Source organism: Coptis chinensis, chromosome 4 (assembly GCF_015680905.1).
Source record: "Coptis chinensis isolate HL-2020 chromosome 4, ASM1568090v1, whole genome shotgun sequence".
Taxonomy (NCBI): domain Eukaryota; kingdom Viridiplantae; phylum Streptophyta; class Magnoliopsida; order Ranunculales; family Ranunculaceae; genus Coptis; species Coptis chinensis.
The window spans coordinates 64,553,081-64,569,607 of record NC_141459.1 but is presented as its reverse complement, the minus strand read 5'-3'; the positions used below and the strand labels follow the sequence as shown (position 1 = coordinate 64,569,607).

The 16,527-nt window shown below is 38.3% G+C and overlaps 1 protein-coding gene across 1 annotated transcript; it reads right to left on the bottom strand.

The window, feature by feature from the left end:
• Positions 1–10,158: 10,158 nt before the first annotated feature.
• On the bottom strand, positions 10,159–12,857 carry LOC147504381 (double-stranded RNA-binding protein 4-like). Its single transcript, XM_086605179.1, has 4 exons — positions 12,845–12,857; positions 12,588–12,721; positions 12,176–12,386; positions 10,159–10,343 (listed from the first exon to the last, which is right to left on the bottom strand). Exons 1-4 carry the CDS (start codon positions 12,855–12,857, stop codon positions 10,159–10,161), a joined length of 543 nt encoding a protein of 180 aa, XP_086461305.1.
• Positions 12,858–16,527: the final 3,670 nt, after the last annotated feature.

Here is a 16,527-nt window from a genome sequence, read left to right as displayed (position 1 = left end):
ATGGTGTGGACACTCAATAAGCGGTCGGTGAAACGATTCCAAGCCTCGAGAAAACGATTCAGGGAGGATTTTGTCGGAAAAAATGAATCTTGGAAAGCATCTCATCCGTCTTTAGGGGTGGGTAAAATGTTCCATAAACAAATTTGAACAAGTTTAGCCCACGAGTCCATCGAGTTAGGTGACTTGGGCGATTAACCAAGACGCCCTTATCGGGCTAAGGTGAAGGGAAATACCCTCAATTTAATTTGTTCATTACCAACCGTAGGATGATGGAATGTTGTGAGGACTTGTTCAATCCTACGCATGTGTTGATAAGGTTTTTCATGGTCTAAACCATGGAAAACGGGTAACAAATTAAATATGTTTTTTGGGGAATTCGAAAATCCCCAATCGGGTCCGCTAGAACGATGCAAGATTTAGGGCTATCGCTTCAAGGCTTTGTAAAAGTCGGAGAGAGAGTCTCTCTCTTTCTTCACCATTATGTCGGTGTGGTTGGTGGGATAGTAGTTAGAGGTGTCGTGATTGGTATACTCGATAGATTTGTTTGTTGACGTTGACGGTTAATTAAGTTCGGTGTTTTTCTCCGACCAGACCTTAATCTCATGCAAGTCTAAGTCTAAACACGACAACAATCCAAACAATCTTGATATATTAGTAGTATGAACCTCTAACTTGAGATGCGAGGTATGGAAGAAAGGAATACCTGATAAGCGTCCTTGCTTAAACTTATGAATAACGCGTCTTGTTCTGGCGTGTTCGATTGTAAATAACAAGTTAGAACACTTGAAAAACTTAAAAATCGAAGTTCAAAACAAACTGTAGAAAATCGGAAAATTTTGCTTAGAGTGGATTAAGCTCACATAGGCCCAGGTCGCTCGTGTAACTTGAAATTCCAGTGTTTAAGGGCGGGTCGCACTTGGTATGGGGGTGGTTGCGCTCCATGTACCAGGCTATAGGGCGCAGGTGCGCTCCTTATAGACGCGGTCGCGCTCAGTGTAATTTTGTCACGGAATTTTTCAAATCTGAAACGGATAACCACAGTATGAATCAAACAAGGGTGGGTGGGTTTATTGGGACTTAAAAATGACTAATTCTACTATGAAAACAATGCTAAAGTGCAACTAAGATGGCAGCGGTGCCATTTGATAAACATAAAAATGAATAGTCTACCTACAAAATGAACGATGAACTCAAAACGTAAGTAAACTACAACTAACTTACGTGTCTATATTTGTCAAAGTTTCCACTCTCAATTCTATCAAGATAGAGTGGAGTAACAAATTCGTTCCACTCCTAGTGCTCTAGCATGGAATGTTTTCTAATCTAATTAGTCGGTCTTAAGTCTAATGAGAGCTTTACGAAGGGTGTTATACTACGATACCTATATGAAATTGATTATGTTGAAGTTAACTACGAATGCTATGGAAATATGATTGTTTTTTGAATCTAGATAAAGGATTAGGGGAATTGAATCCACCTCGAATCCAACTTAATAACCTAGCATAGATTCTTGTATCTCGATTCTTACGTTCTTACGACAAGAAATTCGAGTTCTAATCCCTAGTGTTCATGGCATTTCTACCGAATACTAACTAGCATGTGAGGTCGTCCACCCATTCTCATGGCGACTCACGACCTTCTAGATTGGAATAGATTCTACAATGCTTCTACACTATACCACTAAGTTTTCATCAAGGCTTCATCAACCCCTCTAATGGAGGTTTTAGCCTTGAGTCATCAAACCATCATTTCCCATTGAATTATAACTACACATCATATTAAAATTCTAACTTAACTAAATTGACTAACAATGTTTCAATCTACTTAAACTACAAAATGATAATCAACAAGAATTAAAACTAGATCTATAAATTGAGATGACAAAATCGAAATTAACAAAATAACTATTTTATTTATCTAATCAATCAAGAACAATGATTCAAAGACTTAATCCAAAACAAGAATTGAAAATGGAACTAAAACTTAATTAAAATACTGGAAACTAGATCTAGAATTATCTATATTGTTTTAGGTCTAACTAGCTATCATTAACAAAGAGCTAAGCTTTGGTTTTTATACTCTCAGATCCAAAAATCGTGCATGGGCTTGGAGCCATGTTTTGGGCCAGAGAATCAGGCCCAAAACCCAATTCTTTCAGTCCAAAAAGGCCTCTTCAGCTGCAGTTGGCTTCAACAGACTTTTCGTCCACTTCTGCTCCTCTGATTGGGTCAAGGCTTCGACCATTGGAAAGCTCTTTCCGAACCGGTTGTTTTGACATAAGGTAGGCCCCATTCCGAGGTCTGAGTCCAAAGATACGGCCTTCGGAAGTTCTACTGACTTGTGTGTTGTTTCTGCCCGTGTCGACTTTTCAGCTTTTGACGGGCTTTAGGAAGGCTTTGTCTTCTTGAATCTCGGACTTTAATCACGGAACTCCTTAGTAACCGACCTTTGCTCCTTTATCTCGCTAAAGTGGCACATTTCTGCACATAATGGACTTTGAAACCTGAAATGCATAAAACACGTGATCAGTGTTAACTCTTAATTATTACTCACATAATTGGTCTAAAAGTATGACTGTTACAGGGTTAAAACTACAGTTTTGGGCTCTTATCAATGGCCCATATTCATTGCTCCATCCTGTTCGCCGAACTCTTTTAGCTTCCTTTGCAAAGTTCGACGGGGTTCGGGGCAGCACCCCGATTTTTTTTTTTAGAAATCGTGACTTGTTTCCTTCACTGGAAACCTCACAAAATCACTTCATAAACCCCGGAACAGCAAACAAAAATCATCTCATCTTAGAGAAAAAAAAATTTCTCTTTCTACGCAGATAGAGATAGCGACCCACGCTCGGTTATTGCTTGCATAGGCGCGACTTATGCTATGCTCCAGCGCCAATAGCGACCAGCTCCACTTTTGCTTGTCCAAGGTGCGTGGCGTGCTCAAGCTCAATTTTTCTTTAAAGCGTTAAGGGCGCCCGTGCTCTAGTAGTGCTGCGATAGTCGCGACGACCGGCCCAAATGAAAAATTCAGATCCGGATTTCTATCAATCCAAATCTTGATCTTTTTGATCTTTTGATCTTTACAATAGATTACATCAATGATAAAAACAATAACATGATACATACCGTAATTTAAATTACATCCATTGATAATCAAAACTTGTAAAAACGATCAATTTATCATAAAATAAAAATGATCCATTTCATTCCAAAATTTATTCTGCCCATAACAGTTGGTCTAGATGCTTGCAAAACCAAGTTATAACAGTTCTACATCTACCAACATCTACATGCTCTGATACCAATTGTAGGAACCGTTATTTCATAACCTATATTTTTGCAAACCGCGAGAACCACGAGCAGCAGAATTAATGGGTTCTCACGATTTGGATAGAGAACATACCTTTGAACCGATTTAGATAACTCTGAGAATCCAAGCTTTATGAATCCGAATAAACAATCAACCCCTTGACCTTCTTTTGTATTCCTTTAGAATAGATTGGACGTTATGTGGACAACGATCTACCAATCCCCTTCTTTCTCACAAAGCTAGATCCAATTTTGGATCTATCTTTCCTTGCCTTTTTTCTATTCAGATGAATAGTGAATTTTGGCCAGAGAGAAATTATTCTATTTATAAGCTACAACAGGGACCATGAGGAGAAATTAGGGTTGGGCCTCCTGACGGGCTTGGACTTCCCATGTTCACCCCGAACACATGGCCCAAGTCCGTCAACAAATGGCTTATTCCACTAAAGACCATTGTTGCACTACCACCCTTATCCCAAATTACGTGTCAGCATTTCTGAGCTCCATATTATATGCTCGTTGATCTCCCTGTGTTTAAGATATCGAATGTCCGTTGATTAAGTCAAGTTACTGACAACTACATTAATCAACTTCTTATGTCCTTGAGTAGTACCACTCAACCTCATTGTCATGTCCGAATAAATCCACCTGCAGGGTTTACATGACAATCTTTTTCAGCTCCTCAAGGGGACATCATCAACCCGACTTCTTGCGGGACACGGATTCCTTCTATAATCAACAACACACCTTACATACAATGTCATTACCCAATCCATCGAGTTTGTTGATTCACAAATGAATCTCACTCATTGATGATTTAAAGCAATTACAATGCATGTAAGTGCCCGTTATTATATCCGGATTAGGAGGACAAGCATCCATAATAACAGAGGCGTTTGTTATCTTATATAGTTAGTATAAGGAGAAACAACCTCGCTTGGTCCTATTCAATACACACAAAGTGTACTAGTATAATCCTATAGTCTAGATAGACTAATACAAGATTATACTACAACCGTACTAATGGTTTGTCCAAATCCATCTAGGTTGTGAACGATTAATTATACTTTATAAGGTACTGATGATATGATCTTCTGTGTGTTCACACCATATCATCTACAACATAAAGTATTAGACACATGCATATAACTAATAACATATATAATATGCATAACATTTGCCCATATGATTCTCATTCAAAATATAAAGAATTAGAGTTAAAACAAAAGTAATGCTTTTGGTATATAACCCTATCGCATGAAGCACGTACTACACTACTTAAAACCTGACGTAGTGACCTTTAATCTCTCTTTTTGCACTTTTCTTGAGCTTTCATTGATGTGAAAACTTTGTTGTTTTAACTCTCCTGAATTAGTATATATTTGAGTTGTTGACCGCAGGTTGAATGTCAGTTATGTGATCAACTTGGACACTCAGCTATTGAGTGCCAATTTATGTGCTCTCCTTGTAAGGAAGTTGCATGTATATAATCCAGTTGTTGGGCATATCACAAACAGAAAATAATCCGGGAAGGAAGTACTTGAAGTGCCAGCATTCGACATGTAGAAGTTATCTGCAATGGTTGGATGAAGCTGTTTGTGAAAAAAATTCTGGAATTGGATCAAGCTCATCAACAAATGAATGCTTTAAGTGTGGTCAAGCAGGGAATTGGATGGCAGAGTGCCCATGGGTAGACTGTCATTGCATTCAAAATTACTGTAAGGGAAGGAGGACTGTAAAAACTACCGAGAATGGATTAAATGTTGGAAAGAAGTACTTGAAATACAAGAGCTGCAAGGGATTTGAATGGCTTGAAGATGCACTGAAGAGGGAGTCAAGACAGAAGAAAACCACTTTGACTGCGGAACCTATCGTTACCCTAAAAATGACTATGTCAGAATTTTCAAAACTCAATATAAATGGATGCACATGTACTCAAAATTGTATGTAAGGCTAGTTCATTGTATGTAAGACTAGTTCTTCCCGTGTACTCTATTTGAAACTCAAGTCGGTTTACTCCCTTGTCCTTTTTCCTTAGTTAAATTAATTGAGGAAATTAATTTCCTTAAGTTTGTCAGAAATTTTCCTTGTAAACTAAGGAAACTCGAGTATGTCAGAAAATTTCCATCAATTTCGAGCAACTCTAGTCAAATTACTCCAATTTGTTGTGGTTTTGGACTTTTGGCTTGTGTTGGATTATTTTGGCCTGTTCAATTACATACCCTTCTATCGACTAGACTATGAGCGAGGCAATCTAAGAAGGAAAAGATGGAATTGGAGAAGTATGTCATCGAGCTCCAAGTGCAAAACGAGTCGAGCCGAGTTGAGCTCAAGCTATTAGTAGCACTGGACGAGTCGAGCTTCAGCTTCAATGTTAAGCTCGAAGTCTAATTTGAGTCAAGCTTCTGCATGTGTAAGTCGAGCTTCAGTATAGCAAAACTCGACTCGGGTACTCGAGTAGCTCGATGACTAGCCCTATGAATATTCTTTGTTCATACCACAATTGGACTATGAATAATGATTGTTCATAGTCATGAGCTATGAACATTCTTTGTTCATATTCCAAATGGATTATGAACAGTGATTGTTCATAGTTTGGTAACTATGAACACTCATTGTTCATAGCTCATAGCTATGAACAACGAGTGTTCATAGTCCATACTGTACGTACTATGAACAATCAATGTTCATAGTCATGAACTATGGCCATACGAGGCAATAATTTGTAAAATATTGATATCGGTTTGCTAAAAAACCGACATATATCGTCATATTTCGCGGCAGTGCAGGACTATAACATAATTTATGTCATACATCAAAGTTATGTCACTCCCTGTGACATAATACATTGACTTTTCATATTCGGAACTCTACTGCATGCCGAACAGATACATTGGTACGTGTATGGCACCAACAGTGTCATACCCCAAACTCCAATCTCACATTTGGCTCTATTCGACTCTTTAGCGCCGAACAGAAGAATTTCAACATATGTGATCCACACTGGCAACAGTTTGTATAGTAGTTAAATGGAAGAGTAACATGTATGATGTATCTGATTAAAATGGTGAGTGGTTCAAACAATTATACGTAGGCTATATGATCCCTGACAATTAATCTGTAACCAAATTTGTTTATCCTCTTTTGTTTTATTTCGAACTTTTTAATCTTCATTTACTGGACTAAGATCAAGTGCAAACTTTTGGACACTTCGAATGAAATATTAGCAGAGCACAACAATTTTGTTCTCCGTTTGGCTCCATAGTACCGAACAGTACGTATAATTTCCACATATGTCAGAAGCAGTGTCATACTCCACTGACATATCTCTGCCCAACAACAATTACAAGCCAAATTAGTTGCATCCGCTTTATAACCTCCTCTAATAACTTACGCAATTTAACAACATTAAGGATCTTGAATGAACAAAAAGAGCAGCAATCCCAAAAAAGAAAAGATAGCCAGACACTCATCTCAAGTCATTTTGTTCCATTTTCAATGCACCAAAAATGCGTTTCTTTATATTATCCTGAACCAGAAAAGAGAAAATTCACTTCGTTTCTGAGCTTTGATCTTGATTTTCAAAGAATCATGGTGAGAAATTCGGAAATCAAGGATCTCCAATGTGCTTTCCCTCTGGGTGATGGTAATCAGATTGAAGAAAATACGAGATGGAAGCAGAGAAATAATGAAACAAATGATCGGTAGCTCTTAAAAACCGGGTGAAAAGAGAGAATGCAACGGAAGATGACAAAGGTAAAAATGGTTACTATCATCGATCTTCTCACAAGTGATGAGGAGAGTAATAGTGAGACGGAGGAGGACAAAGCGAATGCAAAAAAGGCTAAAGGGAAGGTAGTGGTGGATGATCCTAATACCTTGATGAATCAAGAGGGGGAGTCTGAGGAGGATGAACCATGGGAAGACTGCGAATCTGATACGTTCCAGTGCACTGAGGATTTACCCCAAGCCAAGATTCTCGAAAAGCTAGGAGAAGGTAGCCGGAGAGTGAAAAGTGGGGGGACTTTTACTATGGCTATTCCTCAACAGCTGCCTCTGTTTTAATGATGGCCCGAAATTGACGTGGGATTAGCACCAACACGGCGGTTCGATCTCTAGAGGGCCACATCCGAGAACACGAGTTGGATGTCTAGAGGGCCACATCCGAGAACACGAGCCGGATTTCTAGAGTGCCACATCCGATTACCTAGAGAAAGCTAACTGGAGGATGCAGTGTTCTAGATAGTTGTTCTCCCTGTAACTTCTTTTGGATTCCTAGGAATCTTAATAGCCAAGCCTATGAACTAGCAAAATGGGCAGCAAGGCATTTGGATACGAGAAGTTATTGAATGTCCTTCTAATTAAAATGTTACTGTTTGTTGGCTGGTTAGGTGCATGAAAATTACACTAGAGACTGACGACGCGGTGATAGAGTTCTTTGCCAATTCGGCTCCTCACGAAGATGGGCACGTTCATATTTATGTGGACTTTGTGCAAGATCTGACAGAGATGGTCCTACCAAGAATTCAACCAACCAGCCAAGACGGTGAGTATTCCTTTTCCATCTTCACTTGTCATTGTCACATGATTTTCCTAAGTTCAGTGGGTGAAACTGAGAAGGACTGAAAAACTAAGAGTATGAACATTTAGTGTTCATAGTCCACTAGGAGTATGAACACTGAATGTTCATAGTCCAGCAAGAGTATGAACATTCAATGTTCATAGTCCACTAAGAGTATGAACACTGAATGTTCATAGTCCAACAAGAGTATGAACATTCAGTGTTCATACTCCTAGTGGACTGTGAACACTAAGTATGAACAACAAAGGAAAGGAATGAGAGAGAAGAAATGGGACCCATGATTGTCCTTAACTCATTACTAGTTTCGGCTCTTGAGTTCTCAACTCAAGCTCAAAGCCATATTCCTTTTGAACAAAGTACATGGCTGTCCACCTAAGCAAAAAACTGGCTATTAGATTAATTGATCGGACACGCTATTTAGAGTATGAAAGTGAGTAAACCAAACCCTTCCCTATATCTATATTTCTTCGGCCATTTGAGAGTCAGTTGACTGTGAATTTGTTCTTTACTTAAATAGTTCAATTTGTTATTTTGGTATATTAGAGGACATCTGATATATTTTACAATATAGCTAAAGACAATATAGTGTTCTTAATTGTATTTTACTTTTTTTCACAAATATATATATTGATGTTCTGAGGCATCCAGCTCCATTGCCTAATTCCACAATTGTCAAGGAAACACAAGCAGGTGCAACGATAGTGCGAGGGGCATCAGATTTTCAGCAAGAAGGACCTTCGGTTGTGAGAAGTTTGTGAATGGACATGGCCTTTAATGCTAGGTGCGAAGAGGAACAGAGTTGATGGGAAGTGTTTGTGTTGGTACTGATGCAATGCTAACGGGTACACGATCTAACTTGATTACACTTATCTACACCAGTATCGTCAACAGACACTGTTGCAGCCCCACTTTCAACTGACATCTTCAAGAGCTCATACCTACGATCTAGATCCAGATAATTATCTACTAGAACATAAGTGTAGATGTTGGTTATTTTGGGACTACGACCTGATGATTTGTTGGATAGGAAGTGGTTGCACTCTTCTTGGGATAAGAGTTGCCTACGTATCAAGTTTCTCCGGGTAAACAGTAAACTTTAATCAAGCCTTATGTAGTTCATCTTTCTCTATTTATAGATGTGTGCTTGAACCGTTATGGATTACAGATCCCCCTTGTGTGCTATCTTGATGATTCGTCATTAATGTGCTGTTACAAAGTTAATGTTTCCTTAATTGTGCCATTGATTGAGTTCTAAGATTGTGCTAGTTGATATCTTTCCAGATCGGTGTTTCTTACAAGTTGTGCAAAATATCGAACTGCCACTTTCGTGGGAACCAACTTGTTGAAGTATCTCAGATCAAAGCCCGATTGCTTTCGGGCAAGCCTTGAGAAACCAAATTCTATTGTTTAAACTCTCTCACAGAGAGAACAACTAGTCGAATTTTAAAAAAAAAAATCTTCACTTACAAGCAGACAAATCAATCATCACCAACCACATACTTATCAGTAGGAGCGACGCTGGTAGAAGGGAGATGACTTCAGATCGCGAGCTTTTACGACGAAAAGCAGCCGGTTTCTTGACTTCCCCGATCCTCGCTTCTCCAGTAGCTCAACGTATAACTCCGCCAGCACAGCATGATCTTCACAAGTTCGATCATACTCCTTTTGCGCTTTGTGAGCCACCACTTGACACTGCTTGGAGTACTCAGTCACCGACGCCAGCTGTTTCTGCAGGTCCATCATTGCCTTAGACAGTACAGTCTTCTCCTGCAGCGTGTCCTGATGTTTGTTCCTCAGGGATGTTAGCTTCTTCTTATCGGCTTCCTAGGCAGCACGCATCCTAGCCAGCTCAGCCACGCCGCTACCAAAACGCTACATAGTTCGCTTCAACCTATCGTACCCTGCTAAATACTACATGGAGAATAGTATTATTAATAGTCCTTATTCATGTCGCAATAAAACTAGAAAACTTACCAAACAACAAGCCGCGTCTGAGGTCTTCAGAGTCGTTTCCAAACTTTCACCCTCCAGCTCATCTTTATCACCATCTAGCACTATTCCCTCCAAAAGGCAGCTCGCTATAGAGGCTGAATGGAAACTGCAATCAGAATGCTTCACCATGCGCTTCTTCCCTATTTTCCCAATGTAGAAGAAGTTGCTACCCACATCACCAGGACGCGTGGACGAGCTGCCAGCCATAACATGGTGATCTTTCCTTAGGTCGTCGTCCCCTCCACCACTTGGAGACCTGAACACGACACCTCCAGATCACCCACGTCCCTCCACCTTCGCACACTTACACTTCCTAGAATCAGACTCATCAACTTTACGCTTACCATGGTTCCCAAGAGGATGGGGTCTAAATTCCATCTCCTCCATCACTAGGGGAGAAGCTTCCCTCGTCCCCTCACCACCACCAGTAGTGTCTCCACGTCGCCTAGCCATACTCGAATCTACAAACAAAGCTAGAAGATCAATGAACCATTAGAAGTACAAAGCATTCGTCCCCAATGGCAAGATAAGTCAAGAAGAGCACGTACCTAACAGATCAGTAAAGGTGAGAGAGCGAGAAGTTTGGAGCAGAACAACTTGGAGAGGAAGTAGCGCAAATACCTTTTAACTTCCCCTAACAGTTCTATCTAGTCTTCAGTGCGCATGATGTATGGGTACGCAGGAATGAGGGCCTTTGGATTAGTACTTCTTTGTTGAAATACACCCTCACCTTTGTGTGTGAATTGCCCAGATTCATCCTCACTTTCTCTCTCCTGTGTACCCTAGATTTACCCTTCTATTTATGCCTAAGTAACATACATTCCCAAGGCAAGTCATAATGGCATCGAGACACCAAACGGCAAGCCACCTGGCAGCCATCATTTCATATCTCCCGACCGCCCATATTCCTACACGTGCCACGCACGTACTGTAGTAAGCGGAAGCGCAAATTAAAATAGATAAAAGATGTTATACTAGATTCATCAGACGACACTTCAGCAGATAGTGAATCTTGAAAATGTGTAACATGGCAGCCTCTTCGGTGCTATTGGGAAGAAAAGAATTCAATTTAGTTGTGGGGTTTTGTTGCTTGTTTGTTTAATGTTGGGATATTTGTAGATGTGAAGGTTACTGTCGTTATCATCTTACTAGTTTATGCAAGTGTTAATGTTTTGGGTCCGTAATGTAAATCCCTAATGTTTTCCCCTTTCCATAATGTAAATGAGTGCTTCAGAATTTATGCATTTGTTTAGGGTTGAATGTAGTGGAATAATCTTTAACTTCTATGTAGGAGTTCATTTCATTCGTCGACAAGCACTAGGCGTCGAATATTATTGTAGTACAATGTAGTGAAACAGGGAATCTCACCACTCCACAGCATGCATTGCAATCTAGTGACACTTTAGAATGTCTGACTACTTCCATAAGATGTTGTAAGGAAATTACCCATTAAAAATAAGAGACGCCACAGTAAAAAAACAAAATGAAAACCCACAGAAGCAAGACTGGAGACACTATGCAGAGACGACAAGTGATTCCCATTCTTAGAAACTCCAAGTTTGAAGGAAAGTTTTAGAATGGCGATAATATGCACGTTATTACGAAGAACTTTACCTTTTGGTTGTCGTTCTTGCTAACTACATTGTCGTAATGGTACACATTAAATTTGTTTGGTTATATCTGGTTATGGGTATATTTGTGGTTAATGTTAAAAGGATTGCTAGCATCCTGCCCATTTTGGGGGTAGGACCATCCTAACCCACTACATGCCAATAAGAAGTGACTAGGTACCGGTGATGTGCGACTGTGCTACAAGCCTACAATTGGATTTGGTGTGGAGAAGCTAAGGCAGTGAGTTGAATTTTGGTATTTTGGATTTTTTTGGTATTCATCGCAAACCATAATGGAGATACATTGTCTAAGAAATTGTATAGCATATGATTCAAAAGGTTAACCAAAGAACATAACATAGGTACACTGCCTACAAACTACAGTATATGGCAGGCCTATTAGTAGCTTAGGATAAGTTTTGATAGCATATACTAATGAGCTTTCAGCCTTACGGGTGGACAGAGTACACAGAAGGCATCCAAGTCTAATCAGCAATTCCCTTTAATTTAATGAACAAATGTAGACTCATACCATTGCAACTAACATAGATAAACAGAGTTACTAGAAAAGCCTTATACTGCCAGGAATACAACTAGACTAGATTGCCCTATTTTAAGAGGTAGTTAAAGTAAAATCCATAACCACAAATCTAATTAACATGAATCAAAACATAAAGAACTACCTAAAATTAGCTTGATAACAGAACGTGCACCCATTTGTTCTGCCGCCTTTTTGCTCCTGGCATGAGTACCGGTATATGTTTTACCATGGGAAACCAAAGTTGAGATGAACACTGGAACAAGACAATTTGACTGGGTAGTTGTATAAATAGGCATTTCCAAACCAATCTTCACAGCAAATACATTAAGGATGGATTTGCAATAGGTCATATCCTGCAAGAGTGACAAAAACAAATAAAAATATATAACCTAAGTTACATTGACACGGACACACATATGCATGCAACACACCTCATCTATTATTGGACATCCCTCGTCTTTGACCTTCTTCAATATAGATTCCAGAGCAACTTTAGCTGCATTCTATTCCGCCTCTTTCTTATGTAGAAATGTCTCAACTGACATATAATTTACCCCATCAACTGAAACAGAAGATCTAAATTGTGGCACAGTTCCAAAGCTTTTAGTATTATAGGTCGGAAGTGGCAGTTTGTATTTCTGAGCATACTCTTGCAATCGGTTCTTATGCATGCATTCATCTGGAATACCTACACACATAGTACAAAATATCAGGAGGATATGGGTGTTTATCTATCCTCAATTTCTTGATATGTATCGTGGATGTCCAAATTGAGCCAAGTATTTGAACAATGTAAAAGTTGAGAATGTACCACTTGTGTTCATTATGACTTCAATTAGTCCACGTGGTGTTTCGAATCAGACAAAAAAAAAATCCATGTCAACAACTTTTTTGCACTGAGTTAAAAAGTAGGATCTAGACAAACAAATCAGAAGGGAAAAAGCAAAAAACCATCTCACACGGCATCTGACATCAAAACTTTGTGCGTGTGGTAGGTAGAATAAACACAGGATACATCCTACCACCCCTTATTAATCATCATAAAGTCAAAATCAAGCATGATAACTGACCTTGATTGGAAGGAAGAAAGAAAGAAACGAAATCCCAAAATCTCATTTCAGATACAAAATCCAAGTTATGGAGATTTGGTAATTGGAAATTGAATTGACAGAGAGAAAAAGAATGAGGATAAATATATGTAGTAAATATATATAGAGCCATAGAGGTAGCTATATATATTCAAAAGATTTAAAATTTCATTTCAATTGAATTCAATCAATTTCAATTTAATTCAACACTTCAATTCAATTCAACGCTTCAATTCAATTCAATTCAACGCTTCAATCCAATTCAATCAATTGGGATTTGGGAATGCTAATATCCACCTGCATTGGGAATGCTCTTACAGTACTGAGCATTGAAGAAAAAGTAATTTTTGTGGGACCCAATAATAAATCGCTAAATTTGAAAATTGTAACCCAAATAAGTCTCAATTTGAAGGGAAATTGATTCGCATATTCTCTCTCCAATTCTCCAAATATCCAAAAGGACCTTTTCTCTCTCCAACCCGAAAACCCTTATTTAAGGCTTTCTCTCTTCAATTTAGGGAGAAAGCCTCAAACACCAAACTCAAACCCCAAATTGAAAACTAAATTGTATACCCAATTTGCATCTGCACTGGAAGGTACACTTCAAGTTTTGATTTTAATTTGACGTGATTGTATTCGTATTTGTGTAATTATATTTTCGGAACCTTTATATTTTCACCATTTTCCCATATTTTTTTTTCTTGAACAAATGTGTAGTGTTATTTCCTTACATTTTAGGTTAAGTTTGGGTAAAAAGTTTAGCATCGTGACAAATATAATAAGGGAAAAATATTTGAAAGAAAGGTTATGATAGAGTTAGCTATCCCTGTGGGTGTTCGGTTATAATGATCTGTCTTCTCAATTTGAAAAAAACTTTCAATTTGAGAGGATAGATCATTATAGCTGTACATCCACCGGAGGTAGGTAACTCTTTCATGTCCAAGTTTTCAATTATTTCTTTATGTTTTAGGTTAAGTTTTGGTACAAGGTTGTTCCATAGATATAGATAAATATCTGCCACACAGTGATACATCACATAAGACAGTGCTGCTTTAGTTATTTTCATTGTCGAATTTGAGAATTACATTTGATCATGAGATATTTTATTGTGGTTATTGGTTGAGGTGGAGAAGGTATTTTGATTGGGGAAACAATGTTTATTATTTCAGATTGGTGAAACTGTTGGCTAATTAGGAAGAAAAATGTTATTATGTTTTATGTTATTTTTTCTAGGATGAAGAAAGATGTGTATAAATATAAGCCTAAAAAAGCTTAAGACGGTCGACCTCGTATCAAGGTTACCAGTCGATGTTGTCCGAAAATGCTAGAGGATAAGTTGTGATAAGAGCCCAAAACTGTAGTTTTAACCCTGTAACAGTCATACTTTTAGACCAATTATGTAAGTAATAATTAAGAGTTAACACTGATTACGAGTTTTTATGCATTTCAGGCTTCAAAGTCCATTATGTGCAGAAATGTGCCACTTTAGCGAGATAAAGAAGCAAAGGTCGGTTGCTAAGGAGTTCTGTGATTAAAGGCCAAGATTGAAGAAGACAAAGCCTTTCTAAAGCCCGGTCAAAGGCTGAAAAGTCGACGCGGGCAAAAACAGCACACAAAGTTAGCAGAACTTCCGAAAACCGTATCTTTGGACTCAGACCTCGGAATTGGGCCTACCTTATGTCAAAACGACCGGCTCGGAAAGAGCTTTCCAATGGTTGAATCCTTGACCCAATCAGAGGAGCAAAAGTGGACAAAAAGTCTGTTGAAGCCAACTGCAGCTGAAGAGGCCTTTTTGGACTGAAAGAATTGGGTTTTGGGCCTGATTCTCTGGCCCAAAACATGGCTCCAAGCCCATGCACGATTTTTGGATCTGAATGTATAAAAACCAAATCTTCACTCTTTATTAATGGTAGATAGTTAGGTTAGAAAATAAAGGTAGCTTAGAATAAAAAGTAGCCATTAGAATAGCTTCTAGATCTAGATTTAATTGTTTTTAATTAAGTTTAGTTTCAAATCCAATTCTTGTTTTAGATTAAACTCTTAGAATCATTATTCTTAATTAGTTTGATAAATAAAATAGCTATTTGTCAATTTCAATTCTGGTCATTTACAATTGTTTAGATCTAGTTCCATGTTAAATTAATTACTTTAGAACAAGTAGATTATTAATTTAGTATTTGAATCATTGTTTTATTATTCATTAGATTAAGAAAATAGTGTTCTCCATAAGTTAGTTTCATTTCCATTAATTGTTTAATTTCAATTAAGTAGATTCAATTAATTATCATTATTAGTTTAATTCAATTATTGCATTAGTAGTTTTGAATTGGGTTTAAACAAGCAAAGTTTCAATCTTTATATCATGTCTTGTTTGAATTCCATTGGGAATGATAAGCGTGATGATTTCATGGCTAAACCTCCATTGAGGGGTTGAGAAGCCTTGATGAAAGCTTGATTCCGATTATCGTAGAGTCGTCGTAATTTCCTTTCCACTCTAGAAACGATTAGTTCACCATGAGAATGGGTTTAATCGTTCACATACTAGTTATGAATTGGTAGGAATGCCATGTGTAATAAGGGATTAGGAGTAACCATATTGTTCTGCGAAGCAGTTCAATTCGGATTACGATGATTCGTCGTTAGTAGGATTAAGTCGAGTTAAGGTGGAATCAATCCTCCTCTAACTCCTTATCATAGAATCAACGTAGCATTCCCATAGTTGTTCTAATAGTCGACTAGTTGCATCGTGTGGGTAGTTGCATCGTAGTCTAGTTGCCACTTCGTAAATCTCTCATTAGACTTTAGAGTTAAGAATACTTATATATAGAGAAACACAAAGATCTTGGAAGGACTAGGAGTGGAACGAATCACTCTACTCCACTATATCTCATAGGATTGAGAGTAGAAATCTTTGATAAAATATAGACACATAATCTAGTTTTAGTTTACTTACGTTTTGAGTTTCATCGTTCATTTCGTAGGTAAACTATTCAATTTTATGTTTTTATCAAATGGCGCCGCTGCCATCTTAGTTTCACTTTCGCATTGTTTTCGTAGTGTAAGTACTTTTCTTAAAGTCCCATTTCACCCACCCACCCTTGTTTGATTCATACTATGGTTGTCCATTTCAGCATTGAAAACTTCCGAAAAAAATTTTTTTTTTTTTGCGGAGCGACTTCTCGCCGCACCCAAGTGGAAGCGCGCTTTCACCAAGTTCTTATCGAAGTTGAAGCGCACCAGCCAAAAAAGATCTGTAACATTGAGCGAACCATACTAAAACACTGTAATTTCAAGATTACACGGAGCCGACCAGCGCCCTAAAGTGAGCTTGACTCCACCAGCACTCTAAGCTAGAGTTTTCAGTTTCTACGGTTTTGATTCAATTTTGATTTTTCAAGTTTTTCGG